Source organism: Hyla sarda, chromosome 1, assembly GCF_029499605.1.
Source record: "Hyla sarda isolate aHylSar1 chromosome 1, aHylSar1.hap1, whole genome shotgun sequence".
Classification (NCBI taxonomy): domain Eukaryota; kingdom Metazoa; phylum Chordata; class Amphibia; order Anura; family Hylidae; genus Hyla; species Hyla sarda.
In genome coordinates, this window is record NC_079189.1 from 66,656,215 (window position 1) to 66,671,861 (window position 15,647).

The window sequence follows — 15,647 nt, forward strand, 5'->3', positions numbered from 1 at the left end:
TTCTCTAATCTGTCTGTTTTCTTATTAATTTTTTTTGTACATTATTATGGGGACAGTCATCTTGTCTAAGCTTCTGCTCTGTTCTTTTAACAACAGAGAGATATGCTTTACAGCAGACACATGGACATCAGAAACAAAAAACTGAAGGGAGCTCATTTGCTTCTATGGGAGAGTTTTCTGGGCATGCTCTGTGACCTGTGCAGAGGTCACTGTGCAGGAAAGAGAGCAAACTTAAAGTGTACCTATCATTTAAAATGTTTTTCTATAAATTATAAAGTATGCTAATATAAACTGTGTAATCTTTCTTATTTCCACTGATCTCGTGCTTCCTTTCCTGTGACTGAACTTTCTTTAATTCTTTAAAGTCTGTACACTCTCTAAAAATACCTTATTCACTATAGATAACCATACACCTTCAAGTACTGTTGGCCAAGCATGCCTTCACATCCCCCATACATGTGCACCTTTGGCTTAGTCGAGTGTACATGTAATTTCAAAGAAAGAGAGAAAGCCACTGCCAGACATCATTGCTGGTGGATTATCTCTAAGGCTCTATTCACACGGCGGAATTTCCGCCAGAGGAATTCCACCTCAAATGAAAGCCCAATACACTTCTATGGGATTCTGCACTCCCATTGACACTTCGGAATTTCTGCAATGGGAGTGTCAATGGGAGTGTGGAATCCCATAGAAGTGTATTGGGCTTTCATTTTAGGTGGCGTTCCGCAAGCGGAATTCTGCTGGCGGAAATTGCGCCGTGTGAATAGATCCTTAGGGGGAAAAAAGGATCAGGTATTGAATTCAACATTCCTGATTGGAGGCCCTCTTACACATTAGACAGTCAGCTAGTCCCTTTGAAATAAACAGGTTTCGTTGACTTTCGTGTACGGAGGCGGTTAGAGATATGAAAGTTGTCAGAGCTTCTTATTTATAGACCATATGGCACAGAGCGGATGAGGAGCAAGATAGGAGGAGGAAAAAGAAGGCTTCCTGCTCACATATTAGTAAATGGAGACTCTCCTGCTGAACAGATCTTCTCCTAGAGAGTGATGGGCTCTGCTCACATCTGGTAATAAAGTTGAGAAATTCAGACCTCTAGGCACAGTTAGTATTTTGTGCTAGTGTGTGTGTGGGAAAAAACTAGATGGGAGATGTGGCTGCTATCTAAATAAGATGTGCTTTATTCAAATATATTGCCAATATAGGGGGAGATTTATCAAAACCTGTGCAGAGGAAAACTTGCCCAGTTGCCCATAGCAACCAATCAGATTACTTCTTTCATTTTTCACAGACCTTCATAAAAATGAAAGATGCGATCTGATTGGTTGCTATGGGCAACTGGGCAAGTTTTCCTCTTCACAGGTTTTGATAAATCTCCCCCATAGTTAGTAATAAAATTCTGTCTCTGAGCAGGGCCCTTGCTACAGAGATAATGATATGTATATATATATATATATATATATATATATATATATATATATATATATATATATGTGTGTTAAAAGCAGTATAGCCCACTTTTGCCATTGAAAAGGGGGGTTCTCCCCCTTTAACCTGTCTATTAGCTCTCACCCAAAAATCCACTTTGCCTTTTTTAACTCTTGAAGCACTCAGACGGATCTCTCCAAGGAACAGCACAGGATAGAGCCGGCGCACAAAACTCCAAAGGTAAAAACTGTTTTATTTAACCGGCATGCAATGCGTTTCGCTGGATGACCAGCTTCATCCAGCGAAACGCGTTGCATGCCAGGTAAATAAAACAGTTTTTACCTTTGGAGTTTTGTGCGCCGGCTCTATCCTGTGCTGTTCCTTGGAGGGATCTGTCTGAGTGCTTCACTTGTGTTGCTAGGAGCGGCTGTCGAGCTTCGCCCGTTGAGGGTTTATTCTACGTTCACACCATACTTGTACTTGGCCGCAGTACAACTCTCCTCGGTGACCATTATTGCTTTTGAATTTCACACCGTACATGTGACGTTGTCACACTAGGAGCGCTTTTCCTTTCGTTCATAGTTGTTTTTTAACTCTTGACAAGGATTGATTCTCCATTCTCAAGCACTGGAGTCCCCTGCTCAGCGGACCACCATAAAGTGAGTAACTGACACAGCACGAAGAAGCGGCGAGTGATCTGCATATCCCTGCTCCCGTGATCCCACATCCCCGCTGCTGTCCACTCATCTATCCAGGGCCGGGACGCAGCTCCGAGCCACCTGCCACCACAGACCTACGTGCCAGGATCTCCACAACAAAGACGGAACAAACACCTAAGAAGACTGCAGGTATTTCCATCAGGCCGGGTGTGCTGTGAGTGCCAGCACCTATGCCAATCTGCACAATGCTATATTTCCTCATATTCATTCCTTACACATTAGACTGCTACAAACCACCATTGTATTTACAGCGCTGCTACTATTTTTACTCTATTATTATTATACATCATTTTACAAGTGATTCTAACTTTTTCCTTGTCAAAGACTAGTACCATCATTTAAAAATCATTTTTTATGTTGCATTATGCTATACTGCTTTTAACATATATATATATATATATATATATATATATATATATATATATATATATATATATATCTGTAGCAAGGGCCCTGCTCAGAGACTGAATTTTATTACCGACTATATTGGCAATATATTTGAATAAAGCACATTATATTTAGATACCAGCCACATCTCCCATCTCATTTTTTCCCCACACTAGCACAAAATACTAACCGTGCCTAGAGGTCTGAATTTCTCAATTTTATTACTAGTTTCTTTTGGCACTACGGGTAAAGTGTATCACAGCACCTCGGCCCAGTTAAACTATACATTTATAGTGTGCAGCTCCCTATCCACTTTTTAAAGGGTACCTCTCATCAAAAAAACTGTTGATATATTACAGATTAATGTATGCAGAATAACTTTACAATTGCATGTTATTAAAAAAATATGCTTCTTTCTATTTAATTTTCCACTTTGAAGAAATGACCACTAGGGGTCTCCCTACCAGTCCTGGCAGCAAGCATTTCAGACTCATGCTGGAGTCCTAAACACTACGAGCTGCCAGTCTGCTTTGTTCACAAAGGAGAACACTCAGAGCTGCCAGCCTGCTTTGTTCACAGCCTGTTTGGCTGTGAACAAAGCAGGCTGGCCGCTCTGAGTGTTTAGGACTCCAGCATGAGTCAGAAATGCTTGCTGACAGGACTGATCGGGAAAAATACAATAGAAAGAAGCATATTTTTCATTAACATGCTATTGGAAAGTTATTCAACATTCATTAATCTAAAATGTATCAAAAGTTTATTTGATGAGAGGTACCCTTTAATTCATTTTCTGCTCACATCTGTGTTGGAATCTCATCACATTTGACAAAAAAAAATAAAAAATAGTGCAAATTATTTTGGCATGATACCATGCATGGCAGATACCATGTGGATCCATGTGACAGTTCTGGCACTCCACCATTATAGGTTTTCTGTCCCTATGGCATGCAGATGTAAACAGAGGCTCAGATTATTCCCATAGCTAGAGAGCAGCACTGCCTAGACCAGTGGTCTTCAACCTGCGGACCTGGAGATGTTGCAAAACTACAACTCCCAGCATGCCCGGACAGCCGTTGGCTGTCCGGGCATGCTGGGAATTGTAGTTTTGCAACATCTCCAGGTCCGCAGGTTGAAGACCACTGGCCTAGTCTATTCATTAATATTGCTCCCCATTGCAACTGCTGTGTCTATGTTGTCTGCCTGTGTGTGTTTAGGGGGTGATCTGTAGACAGTTGTCATGTCATATGAAGGAACAAATAATTGTACAGAGTATTTAGACTCTGCAGGCAGGGAATTGTGAGCGGGGGGATGGAGAATCTGTGCTTCTGTATGATAGTACAATATAGCAGCTAGTGCTCGCCCCTTCTGGAGCTGAGATCTGGAAAAACTGCTAATTTCAGATGGAACCTGCAGAGAAATATTGTTACTACTCAAGTACACACAGCGAGACTATAGCTTTTTCTGAAAATTACCTGGAATGATAGATGTGCGATAACAATATTATAACATTAACAATATTCTTTTTTAGCAAAGAACATTTGGAAATTTAGATGAAATTAAATCTAAGATTATTGGCTTGTTATGTCCAGATCCCAAATAAATAAAGCATTTCCATCAGCTGAAATTGTCACTGTTGTTTGAAACAGCTTCCCTCCTTGTGATAGTTTATGTGATTTCCAATATATTTGTAAATCACTTAATTTATTAAAAATAGCATCTTACCCCAGAAAAACAATGCCTTAAAATCTTGGACACTAGGTGATTCAATTCTCTGTAATCTGCAGTCCACTACTTGTTGTTAGGCTCATTCCATCTTTACTATCAGAGAGACCAGGACTGAACAAAGGTGGGGCTTAGTTAGTGCTATGTGGGGGTGGGGCTTAGCTCGTGCTATGTGCAAGAGAAAGGGAGAGAAGCCCTGGACTGTGTACTTGCAATCTGTGAAACTGTCTTTGTCCTTCATGGGATCCACGCCGTCCCTGAAAAGTAAATCAAGGCTTTCCTCTCATCTCTGCTGCAGTTAAGTGCTTAGTATTACACCTTTTCTTGCTGTCCTACTGCTCTTTCTTTCCATTCTGTTCACATAGCTCTCAGTAACACTTTCTCCCTTTGCATGCTATCTATATGGCAGTACTGTAAATTATTCCCCAGCACTGTGCCAGCCTGTTTAGTATAGTGCACTTTCACCAGAACCATGTCATTCAGGGCATAGCAGTAAGAAGTAGGTATTGTGCTGTTCTGTGATTGGCCAGACAAGTAAGGGAAAGGAATGGCCTTTTTTTCTACTAACAAATAGCTCAGCTCTGGTCCTGCCAATTAAATAAGGTTAATGAGAAACAGCTATGTATTTTGGAGGGAACTCTAAAGCAGTGTCCCCTTTAAGCTGTGTACTATGGAAAGGACAGAGTTAAAATAACCATACTATAAGGTCAGGACCACACGTAGTGCATCTGCAGCATATTTAACACTGCGGATGTGCCGACAACAGATACAGGAGGGAGCTCCCTGCTGCAGTCTGAGTGTCTGCTTGTAGCAGTATGTTTGAGCAGACACTGTGTCTGCAGCAGATAATCCTCCGCTACGGCAAACACACAGAGCTACCCTCCCTAGTAGGGAGCTCGCTCCTGTGTCTGTTATCAGCGCATCCGCAATGTAAAATACGCTGCAGATGCGCTCCATGTGGCCCTACCGTTAGGGTTGATGAGCCAAAAAGCAGCAGTACCTGTCAAACTGATCAGAGTTTTTAATTCAATAATATAATTTTCAGAATTCACAGCTTAGAGCAGTGTTTTCAAACCAGGGTGCCTACAGCTGTTGCAGAACTACAGCTCCCAGCATGCTCGGACAGCTTAAGGCAGTCCAGGCAGGCTGGAAGTTGTAGTTATGCCACAGCTGGTGGGACCCTTGTTGGAAAACACTGGCTTAGAGAGAACAGTGCTCTCAGGGGGCTGAATAACAGTAGTGAGAGTACTAAAATGATCTTGTCCTCACAAAGGGTTAACCTAAGAAAAAAATGTAGGCACATTTTCAGATCTGTATTGTGGCTGCAAGTCCTAGCTTGACCACGGATCTTATAACATGAATTGACATCCGTCAGTTCAGATCATCAGACCCACAGCTGGGCCGGGACTTGGAGCCGTAATATGGATGCAAAAATCTGTCTGTATAATGCTCATGTGAAACCAGCATTAAAGGGGTTCTGTCACCTTGAAATCCGCTATATAACTGCTAGTATGATTATGTAGCACTGGCAATAATAAGACTAAAGGTACCTGTGCATAGCTTGTTTAAAGGGGTACTCCAGCCCTAAGACATCTTATCCCCTATCCAAAGGATAGGGGACAAGATGCCTGATCGCAGGGGTCCCGCCGCTGGGGACACCCGCAATCTTTTATGCAGCACCCCGCTATCATCTGGAGCAAACATCTCTCTGGGTCTGATGAATCATGATCATGGGGTCGGAGTATCGTGACGTCACGACTCTGCCCTTGTGTGAAGTCACGCTCCGCCCCCTCAATGCAAGTCTATGGGAGGGGGCGTGGCAGAATCCTGTGCATGTGCAGAACATTCACACGTGCAGTTAGCTTGCTATGGGTCCACCGCCTCACCGTGTGTCCTGTCAGGGCTCTAAGAGTCAGTCATAGGAGAGGGGAAGATAGGGTGGTGAAAACGAGTGTGTTGAGGCATTATAGTCATTGTAGTCAATGAGTGCCCCGAAAATGCTTCTGTGACTCTTCAACAAATAATGGCATTTTTAAGGTACCATACACATACCTACTCTATTATCAGGCTTTCAGTTATAAAGTAAAATAAATGGCATATCCTGTGTTGTACATCACTGATATAAAGTGAAGAAGACATGAAGTGAAGTATATAAGGAGGGAGATGAAAACAGCTGAGCAAGAGAGGCTTACATCCCTCAGAGACTTTTATGGAGACTTTGTGGCAGAAATTATAGTTCTCTCTCCCCTTGTTCACACAACAGAATTTTCGAGTAGAATGCGGCAAAAATAAAAATCCCACTTAGAAATTCCATTGCAGCAGAACCCCATTGTTTTCAAGGATTATGCTGCACTGTGCACATGGCCCCTGTTTTCCAGGCAGACATTCAGCAAATTTTCCACTGTATGAACCTAATACTGCATTTAAAAGAGTATTGAAAGGACATAGGACCCTATTTCAATTAGGGGGATCCCAGTGATCAGGAATGACATTTATGGAGTATATTATACACAGAGGTTTCTTATCAAAATGATAATTTAAAGGGAAACTGACAGGAGGGTCACCTGTACTCACCTGATTGTTGGAAACAGGGTCACTCGCATTATACCCCTGTATATTCTGATTAGTGCAGGTGACCCTGCTGTCAGTTTTCCTTTAAGAGGTTAAACATGGATGCAGACATTCCCAATGTGTTCTACCTCTTTCTCTCTTTATTTCTTGATTCAGAGGATAAGCGATCCTTTTCTTTACTTCCACTAGTGGAGGATTCACATTGCTGTAGAATAGCTGTATTCTGCTGAAAACATATACAGTAAACATTATATACATACTGATATACTTACAATACTTATTTAAAATCATGACCCAGAGTATAATCTCACCACAGGTATGTCTTTAGGGGATACAGATGAACCCTGGTGACTGAGGATCCCTAAAGGTCCTTCTGCCACATATGACACCAGCATTATAAATGCCACGTGGTAGGTGACACATTTTGATACAACTCGTTCCATAGTGAAAAACAAGCTCCCAATTAGGTAATATCAGTGGAGAAATAAAAAGGTTATGGCTATTAAAATGCATTGTTAACATTTTTTTTAAATACATTCAATTCTGAAGGCCCAAAACCTCAAGGTTTTAAATGGGACAAAAAAAAAAAAAAATAGGATATCAATGTTTAGTTGGTGGAGGTCTGACCATATGAACACCACCGATTAAGAGAATGAAGGTGAGTACCAGTCATGGGAGCTCTAAGGGTAAGTGCACACGGGCACAAAGAAGCATCCATGTAAAGTTCCATTGCTCTGACTGAGCCATGGACACCACAGGGGGTCAGCATTGAAGCTCCCACTGACTTCATTAGATACTTCAGTGCTAAAAAACGCTGAAAAGAAGTTCTGTGTTTACCTGTCGCCCATTGAAATCAATGGCAGCGGGTCTTCATAGCCGACACCATATTTGTTTTGCACGGAAATCGGTGCATTGTCTGAACACAATAAAACATGCAGCTTTTAAAGGAAGTCTATCACTATCACCTGAACTAACCTGTCAGTACAGGTACATACTTACCTGGTCTGGTTCCGTACGCCCGTTCTCTCGCTATCTTCCGCCATTATTTTCGTTCCAGGGCCAACTTGGAGAATAGGTGGAGCTTTCTGACATCACCTCTGCAGCTTCTCTGCTGGGTCCTGCTGCTAGCAAACAGCAGGGGTGACGTCAGGAAGCTCCTCCCATGTTCCAAGTCGGCCCCAATATGAAAACAATAGAGGAAGATAGAGGTAGAACGGGAGCACGGAAAGGGACCAGGTAAGTAGAGTTATCATCAGTTTCACCAGCACTGCCTGTCTGTACTGAGAGGTTAGTGCAGGTGACACTGATGACAGATTTCCTTTAACCATGTAAAGATGCCCAAATGGTGGTTCTGTTGGTTATCAACCAAATATGTGAACAGCCCCCGACTTACGTTACATATGGAATCTTGAAGCTTAACATAAAGTGCGTCTCTTTCTTCTACCAACTGTTTTACTTCATATTCATTCTTCTTTTTTAACTCTTCTATGTGCATTTCATGATCCTGTGAAGATTAACAACATACAAAATAAACATTGGCACCGAGGTTACGATATAGGGATAAAATAAATATAGAGTATAATGACAAAAATGTTAGAATGACAGTAGTGATTAGAGATGAGCGAACTTACAGTAAATTCGATTTGTAACGAACTTCTCGGCTCGGCAGTTGATGACTTATCCTGCATAAATTAGTTCAGCTTTCAGGTGCTCCAGTGGGCTGGAAAAGGTGGATACAGTCCTAGAAGTCTCTTTCCTAGGAATGTATCCACCTTTTCCAGCCCACCGGAGTACCGGAAAGCTGAACTAATTTATGCAGGATAAGTCATCAACTGCCGATCCGAGAAGTTCGTGACAAATGGAATTTACTGTAAGTTCGCTCATCTCTAGTAGTGATGAATCTTGAGATTAGCACATTGCCCGTCTTGGACCAAGTTCCTGAGATTCTTGTTGCCTGTCCTGTGGGAAGAATCTCAGATAATTCTGTGTAGTATGGAACATCTATACCAGTGTTTTTCAACAAGTTTACCTCCACCTGTTGCAATACTACAACCCCCAATATACATTGTACACCAGTTAGAACATACTGTGACTATTTTAGCTGACATGCTGTAGCTAAATATACTGAGATGGTCATCCAGGAGGACGTCAAGTATATGCTTGATCTAATACACTCTGTGCACTACATTTAAAGGGGTACTCCGGTGAAAACCTTTTTTCTTTTAAATCAACTGGTGGCAGAAAGTTAAGCATATTTGTAAATTACTTCTATTAAAAAATCTTAATCCTTCCTGTACTTATAAGCTGCTGTATACTACAGAGGAAATTCTTTTCTTTTTGGAATGCTCTCTGATGACATCACGAGCACAGTTCTCTCTGCTGATGTTATTATAATAATAATAACGCTTTATTTATTGTTGTCCTTAGTGGGATTTGAACCCAAGTCCCCAGCACTGCAAGGCAGCAGTGCTAACCACTGAGCCACCATGCTGCCCTTAGTATACATCTGCTATGCATGGTTGCTAAAATGGACAGAGATGTCAGCAGTGAACACTGTGCTAGCGATGTCATCAGTGTTCCAAAAAGAAAGGAATTTCCTCTGTAGCATTCAGTAGCTAATAAGTACTGGAAGGATTAAGATTTTTTAATAGAAGTAATTTACAAATATGTTTAACTTTCTGCCACCAGTTGAGTTAAAAGAAAAAAGCTTTTCACCGGAGTACCCCTTTAAGGAATTTTCTAGTCTAAATTTATTGATGACCTATCCTTAAGATAAGTCATTTATATCAGATTGGTGTGGGTCCGACAACTGCCACATCTGCCGATCAGCTATTTGCCAGAACCACGGTACCTGCATACACAAAGAACAGTGAGGAAGACAGTAGACAGCTCTGTACATTGTGTAGTGCAGTGGTCTTAAACTGTGGCCCTCCAGATGTTGAAAAACTTCAACTCCCAGCATGCCTGGACAGCAAACGGCTGTCCAGGCATGCTGGGAGTTGAAGTTTTGCAACATCTGGAGGGCCACAGTTTGAGACCACTGGTGTAGTGGCTGTGCTGGGTTACTGCAGCTCAGGTCTCATTCACTTCTATGGGAGCTGATATGCAGTAACCCAGTACAACCACTACACAATGTAGCTGTCTACTCCATGATCTATTCTCAGTTAGTCGGTGAGGTTGCTGGGAGTTGGACCCACACTGATCTTATATTAACCCCTTAAGGACCAGGGGTTTTTCCGTTTTTGCACTTTCATTTTTTCCTCCTTACCTAATTACCTAAAAAAAAAGCATAACTCTTTCGATTTGGCACCTAAAAATCCATACGATGGCTTATTTTTTGTGCCACCAATTCTACTTCTGTTTCTATGCAGTACATTTTTCGCAAAAAAATGACACATTCTCTTTATTCTGTAGGTCCATACGGTTAAAATGATACCCTACTTATATAGGTTTGATTTTGTCGTACTTCTGAAAAAAATCATAACTACATGCAGGAAAATTTCTACGTTTAAAATTGTCATCTTCTGACCCCTATAACTTTTTTATTTTTCCGCGTATGGGGCTGTATGAGGGCTCATTATTTTCGCCGTGATCTGAAGTTTTTAGCGGTACCATTTATTGCATTGATAGGACTTATTTATATAAAAAGTGACCAAAAATATAAAATTTTGGAATTTTTTGGCACGTACGCCATTGACTGTGCGGTTTAATTAATTATATATTTTTATAATTCGGACATTTCCACACGTGGCGATACCATATATGTTTATTTTTTTATTTTATTTACAGTGGGGTTTTTTTTTAATGGGAAAAGGGGGGTGATTCAAACTTTTATTAGGGGAGGTGTTAAATAATCTTTATTCACTTTTTTTTTCACTTTTTTTTGCAATGTTATAGCTCCCATAGGGACCTATAACACTGCACACACTGATCTTTATCATTGATCACTGGTTTCTCATAAGAAACCAGTGATCAATGATTCTGCCGCTTGACTGCTCATGCCTGGATCTCAGGCACTGAGCAGTCATTCGGCGATTGGACACCAGGAGGCAGGTAGGAGACCCTCCTCGTGTCCCACAGCTGTTCGGGATGCCGCGATATCGCAACCGATATCCTGAACAGCCCCCTGAGCTAACCGGCAGTGATTTCAACTTTGAACGTTGCGTCTAAACGGTTAATAGCGAGCAGCACCACGATGATTGCAGCGCGCTATTAGCCATGGGTCCCGGCCGTTGTTAAGAGAATCACCCTATCACGTCGTGGCCGCAGGTTATAGAAAGGGAAAGGACTCAGGACGTACCGGTACGTCCTTGGTCCTTAAGTGGTTAAAGGGGTACTCCGGTGAAAAACTATTTTTTATTTTTTTTAATCAACTGGTGCCAGAAAGTTAAACAAATTTGGAAATTACTTCTATTTAAAAATCTTAATCCTTCCAGTACTTATCAGTAGCTGTATGCTTCACAGGAAGTTCTTTTCTTTTCTATTTCTTTTCTGTCTGACACCTCTGTCCATATCAGGAACTGTCCGAAGCAGGAGCAAATCCCCATAGCAAACCTATCCTGCTCTTGACAGTCCCTGAGACAGACAGAGGTGTCAGCAGAGAGCACTGTGGTCAGACAGAAAAGAAAGTTAAAAAGAAATGAACTTCCTGTGGAGCATACAGCAGCTCATAAGTACTGGAAAGGTTGAGATTTTTAAATAGAAGTAAGTTACAAATCTGTTTAACTTTCTGGCACCAGTTGATTAAAAAAAAATATATATATATATATAGTTTTTCACCAGAGTACCCCTTTAATGTCCTATTCTGAGAACAGGCCATCGATTTTATAAGACTGGATATCCCCTTTAATTCACGTTCCCTTTGTTGGGAGAACATGGATAAAGATCCAACAGTACTTTCTGCAGGCGCCTCTTCTCTTCCGCCATGGATGCCTGAATGGATTTCATCTCAGCCGCATGACTTTTCGCCAAGTCTTCTCGACTCTTCACAAGCTGCTTTGCCTCTGTTTCTTTCTGACGTTTTGTTTTCCCGATGTCCTCTTTGTGTTGCCTTGGAACAGAGTGTTCTCTCAAGTACTAGTGGATGAAAAGACAGACAGGGTTTAAATGGACCTGTTCTTCATTCTAATAAGACATCTAAGGGTACAGTAGAGGATTAAAGGAACACTGAGTGCAGAAAATACAGAAAAAAGGTAAAAAGTAATCAGAGAAATTCCTCTCAGCATCTCCTCCTCCCCCTTCATCTTATTATAATAAGTCTCATATTGCAATAAACACTGAGAAATATAACAAGAATTCTAGATGTTTCCCAGGCGATCAGCCATTTTCCCTCCTTCTCCTCACAATCCTGTGACCCTTCCTGAAATAGGACCCTACCTGAAATAGGGGAAAGGAAACACAAAACTGTGTCCCCATAACCCCACCCTCCAAAAGCAGTCTACAAGATGAAAAAAGCCATTTTTCATTGAGAAAGGGATGTGCGGTCCCGAAACACGTCTGATACTGGCTAAATAAAGAAAACTTTGCACAATACTACAATTGTATTGTTTTACATCCAAGCGGATTGCGCCTCATCATCCCGTCATTTTTTGGATAGCACTGCCATCCCCTCACCTATCATAAGATGAAAATGGAGGCGATTAGAAGGAAATGTGTCTCTATGAGTTGTATGTTTCCTTCAATATACTATAGGTATACTCTCAGGGGACAGAAATGTTTCAGATTTGCCGCTGCAAACTTTGGCGCGAGTGTGAAAGGAAAAAAAAGTCCGCAATTGCAGATTCTTTTCCAGAATCTGAACAGTAGCATTTCATTGCAGATTTGTTGCAAATTTTCACTTGACCATTAAAGTGAATGAGCAAAATATGTAACAGATCTTTCCACTTTGTAACAAAATCTGTAGTCAAATCTCTTCCTCTTTGCTGGTACGACAATATGCTGCAGATTTTCCACCTGCAAATACACCGAAGAAATCTGTCCCATGTATCTGTCCCATGTAAACATACAAAAAGAGTAACAGAAGGAGCATTTTGTAGTTAATGAGAGCCCTGGAGCATTGTATATTTTTTCTTTACCTTAATTATTATTATTTAACTAATTCATGACCCAGGCAGTTTCAACCCCCCCACCCCCAATACGCTTCATGACCAGACACATTTTTATTTATTGTTTTAATACATGCAGATCTAAAAGCTATAATTATATTTGTAGAAAAAAAAAGATAATTTCAGTTTTTTATTGTTTTGATTATTTTTATAGTAGAAAGTGCTGCTAAGATTCGTTTACTATTTCTTTTGTTTATTTGTAATAACTAATTGTATTAACATTCCGTGCTGGTAAATTTCTTACTATAAATTTCGGCTACCTGCAGCCACCACCAGAATGAGCATATGAGCTTGCTGCTTACTGTTTTTACATTAAACACCATAATAAAACAGTATGCAGCAAGCTCCTAGGCTCCCCCTAATGGTGGCTACAGATAACTAGATTTTTTTTATTCATTATGTCATTGGGATTTGGAGCTCTGTATAAGTAAAATAAATCTCTGATCATTACAGCAATATATTAAGAAAAAAATCAGTGAAGAATCATGTGCTAAAACTTTAAAAGTGTTCAAAGAGTGGGATTCACTTTATATTTCAAAAAGCTGATCTCATAATAAGCTCAAACTCTGTAATGCATTAACCAATTCAACACCCCCTCCTCTCCCTGCTTCATGACCCGATATATTTTTATTTATTGTTTTAGTACATGCAGATTTAAAAGATATAATTATATTTGTAGATTATATTTGTATAGTTTTTTTTATTGTTTTGAATATGTTTATCGTAAAAAGTGCTTTTCTTTTGTTTACTTTTGTTTATTTCTTTTGTTTATTTGTATTTTATTTTATTTTTTATTATATTGTCCCCCATAAGTTCGTACCCCTTGACACTCACTGAAGGGCTGATTGTGGTCTGCTACGTCACATGATCCCTGGGACAGACAAGGGAAGTCTTATGGCTGCCTTATGAGCCGCATACATAGTGAATGGGTAGGTATCACCTTTATTTATGTACATATTTATAGGTGATACATATTTATATTAGGTTTAAAAATAAAAATTCAGACCCAAAATATTTTAAACTAATTTAGGAACCTGAAATTTACTTTCTTATTCTATAGAGATGAGCGAGAAAACCTCCACTAATTCTCTGTTTAATTTGTCATCTCTGATAAATTCCTCATTGTTTTTCATGATATAACAGAATATTCTTTATTTCCCATTTTTTTTCCTATTCTGCTTGCCTGCTAGTACAATACCTGTTTAGAATTCCCAGCGTCCCCGCTCTCTCTCTTGCTTGCAGTTGTTTTCCGTACTGGCTTTTGCTGCTGTTGATCTATTTGACTTTTTAATTCAGCAAGTTCAGCGAGCGCTGCTTTATGTGCACTTGAAATGCTCTTCATCTGTTCTGTCAGAACAAAGCAATGCATTATTGTTTTACCACATTGCAGACAGCACGAGATAAAGAGTGCAGCATGAAGGGTTAACACGTACTACCTGTCTGCTTCTGGATCTCATTTTCTTGCTGTAATAATCTCTGTTTTGCCACTGAAAGCTCCTCTGTCGCATAACTCTGCATGCTCCTGGACTCTACTAGTTCTTCTTCTTTCTGTCTCAGCTGGGCTTCCAAATCCTAGCAAAAAGTAAGGTCTTACCTTGTTACAATTACACTTTTATGACTTCACTTTAATTGGATGTACCATAGATGTCACGATGCCGGCTGGCAGGAGGTGGATCCTCTGTGCCAGAGAGGGATAGCGAGGACCGTGCTAGTGGACCGGTTCTAAGACACTACAGGTTTTCACCAGAGCCCGCCGCAAAGCGGGATGGTCTTGCTGCGGCGGTAGTGACCAGGTCGTATCCACTAGCAACGGCTCACCTCTCTGGCTGCTGAAGATAGGCGAGGTACAAGGGAGTAGGCAGAAGCAAAGTCGGACGTAGCAGAAGGTCGGGGGCAGGCGGCAAGGTTCGTAGTCAGGGGAGATAGCAAAGTTCTGGTACACAGGGTATAAACACACAAAAACGCTTTCACTAGGCTCTAGGGCAACAAGATCCGGCCAGGAAGTGCAAGGGAGGAGACTAGATATAGCCAGGAAACAGATGGGAACCAATTAAGCTAATTGGGCCAGGCACCAATCATTGGTGCACTGGCCCTTTAAGTCTCAGGGAGCTGGCGCGCGCGCGCCCTAGAGAGCGGAGCCGCGCGCGCCAGCACATGACCGCAGGAGACGGGAACGGGTAAGTGACCTGGGATGCGATTCGCGAGCGGGCGCGTCCCGCTGTGCGAATCGCATCCCCAACGGCCATGACAGGGCAGCGCTCCCGGTCAGCGCTGACCGGGGAGCTGCAGGGAGAAAGGCGCCGTGAGCGCTCCGGGGAGGAGCGGGGACCCGGAGCGCTAGGCGTAACAGTACCCCCCCCCCTTAGGTCTCCCCTTCTCTTTATCGGGTAACTGCCTCCCCTGGGATGAGGACACCGGGAAAGGAAGGAGGGATTCCTCAACGGCAGGCAGAACCGCAGGAGTAGGAATGGGGAGAGAGGGCAGAGGGCGAGACCTGGCACGGGGCAGTGTGACACCAGGACGGGGGCCATGGGGTGGCACAGAGGCTTGCCTGACGGGACTGGGAGGGGGGGAGGGGCATTTCCTGTGGCAGGCAGAGTCCTTAATGACCTTAGGGGGACCGGAAACAGGAGGAACCACAGGGTCACGGCAGGGAGTACTGGGAACCGGTTTTAGACAGTTCTTGGAACAAGAGGACCCCCAACTCCTGATCTCC

General features: G+C 41.8%; 1 protein-coding gene across 3 annotated transcripts in view; it reads right to left on the reverse strand.

The window, feature by feature from the left end:
• The window catches only part of FAM184B (family with sequence similarity 184 member B), a 101,284-nt gene that overhangs the window by 38,003 nt on the left and 47,634 nt on the right, over positions 1 to 15,647 (reverse strand). Inside the window, exons 3-7 of one of the 3 annotated variants that reach the window (XM_056555314.1) lie at positions 14,365 to 14,503; positions 14,130 to 14,278; positions 11,724 to 11,903; positions 8,221 to 8,331; positions 6,956 to 7,053 (exon numbers count right to left, since the gene is read on the reverse strand). In XM_056555314.1, the coding sequence (XP_056411289.1) occupies positions 6,956 to 7,053; positions 8,221 to 8,331; positions 11,724 to 11,903; positions 14,130 to 14,278; positions 14,365 to 14,503 (677 nt within the window). The remainder of the gene's footprint in view (positions 1 to 6,955; positions 7,054 to 8,220; positions 8,332 to 11,723; positions 11,904 to 14,129; positions 14,279 to 14,364; positions 14,504 to 15,647) is intronic. The other 2 variants (XM_056555322.1, XM_056555331.1) reach the window with 2 other exon arrangements.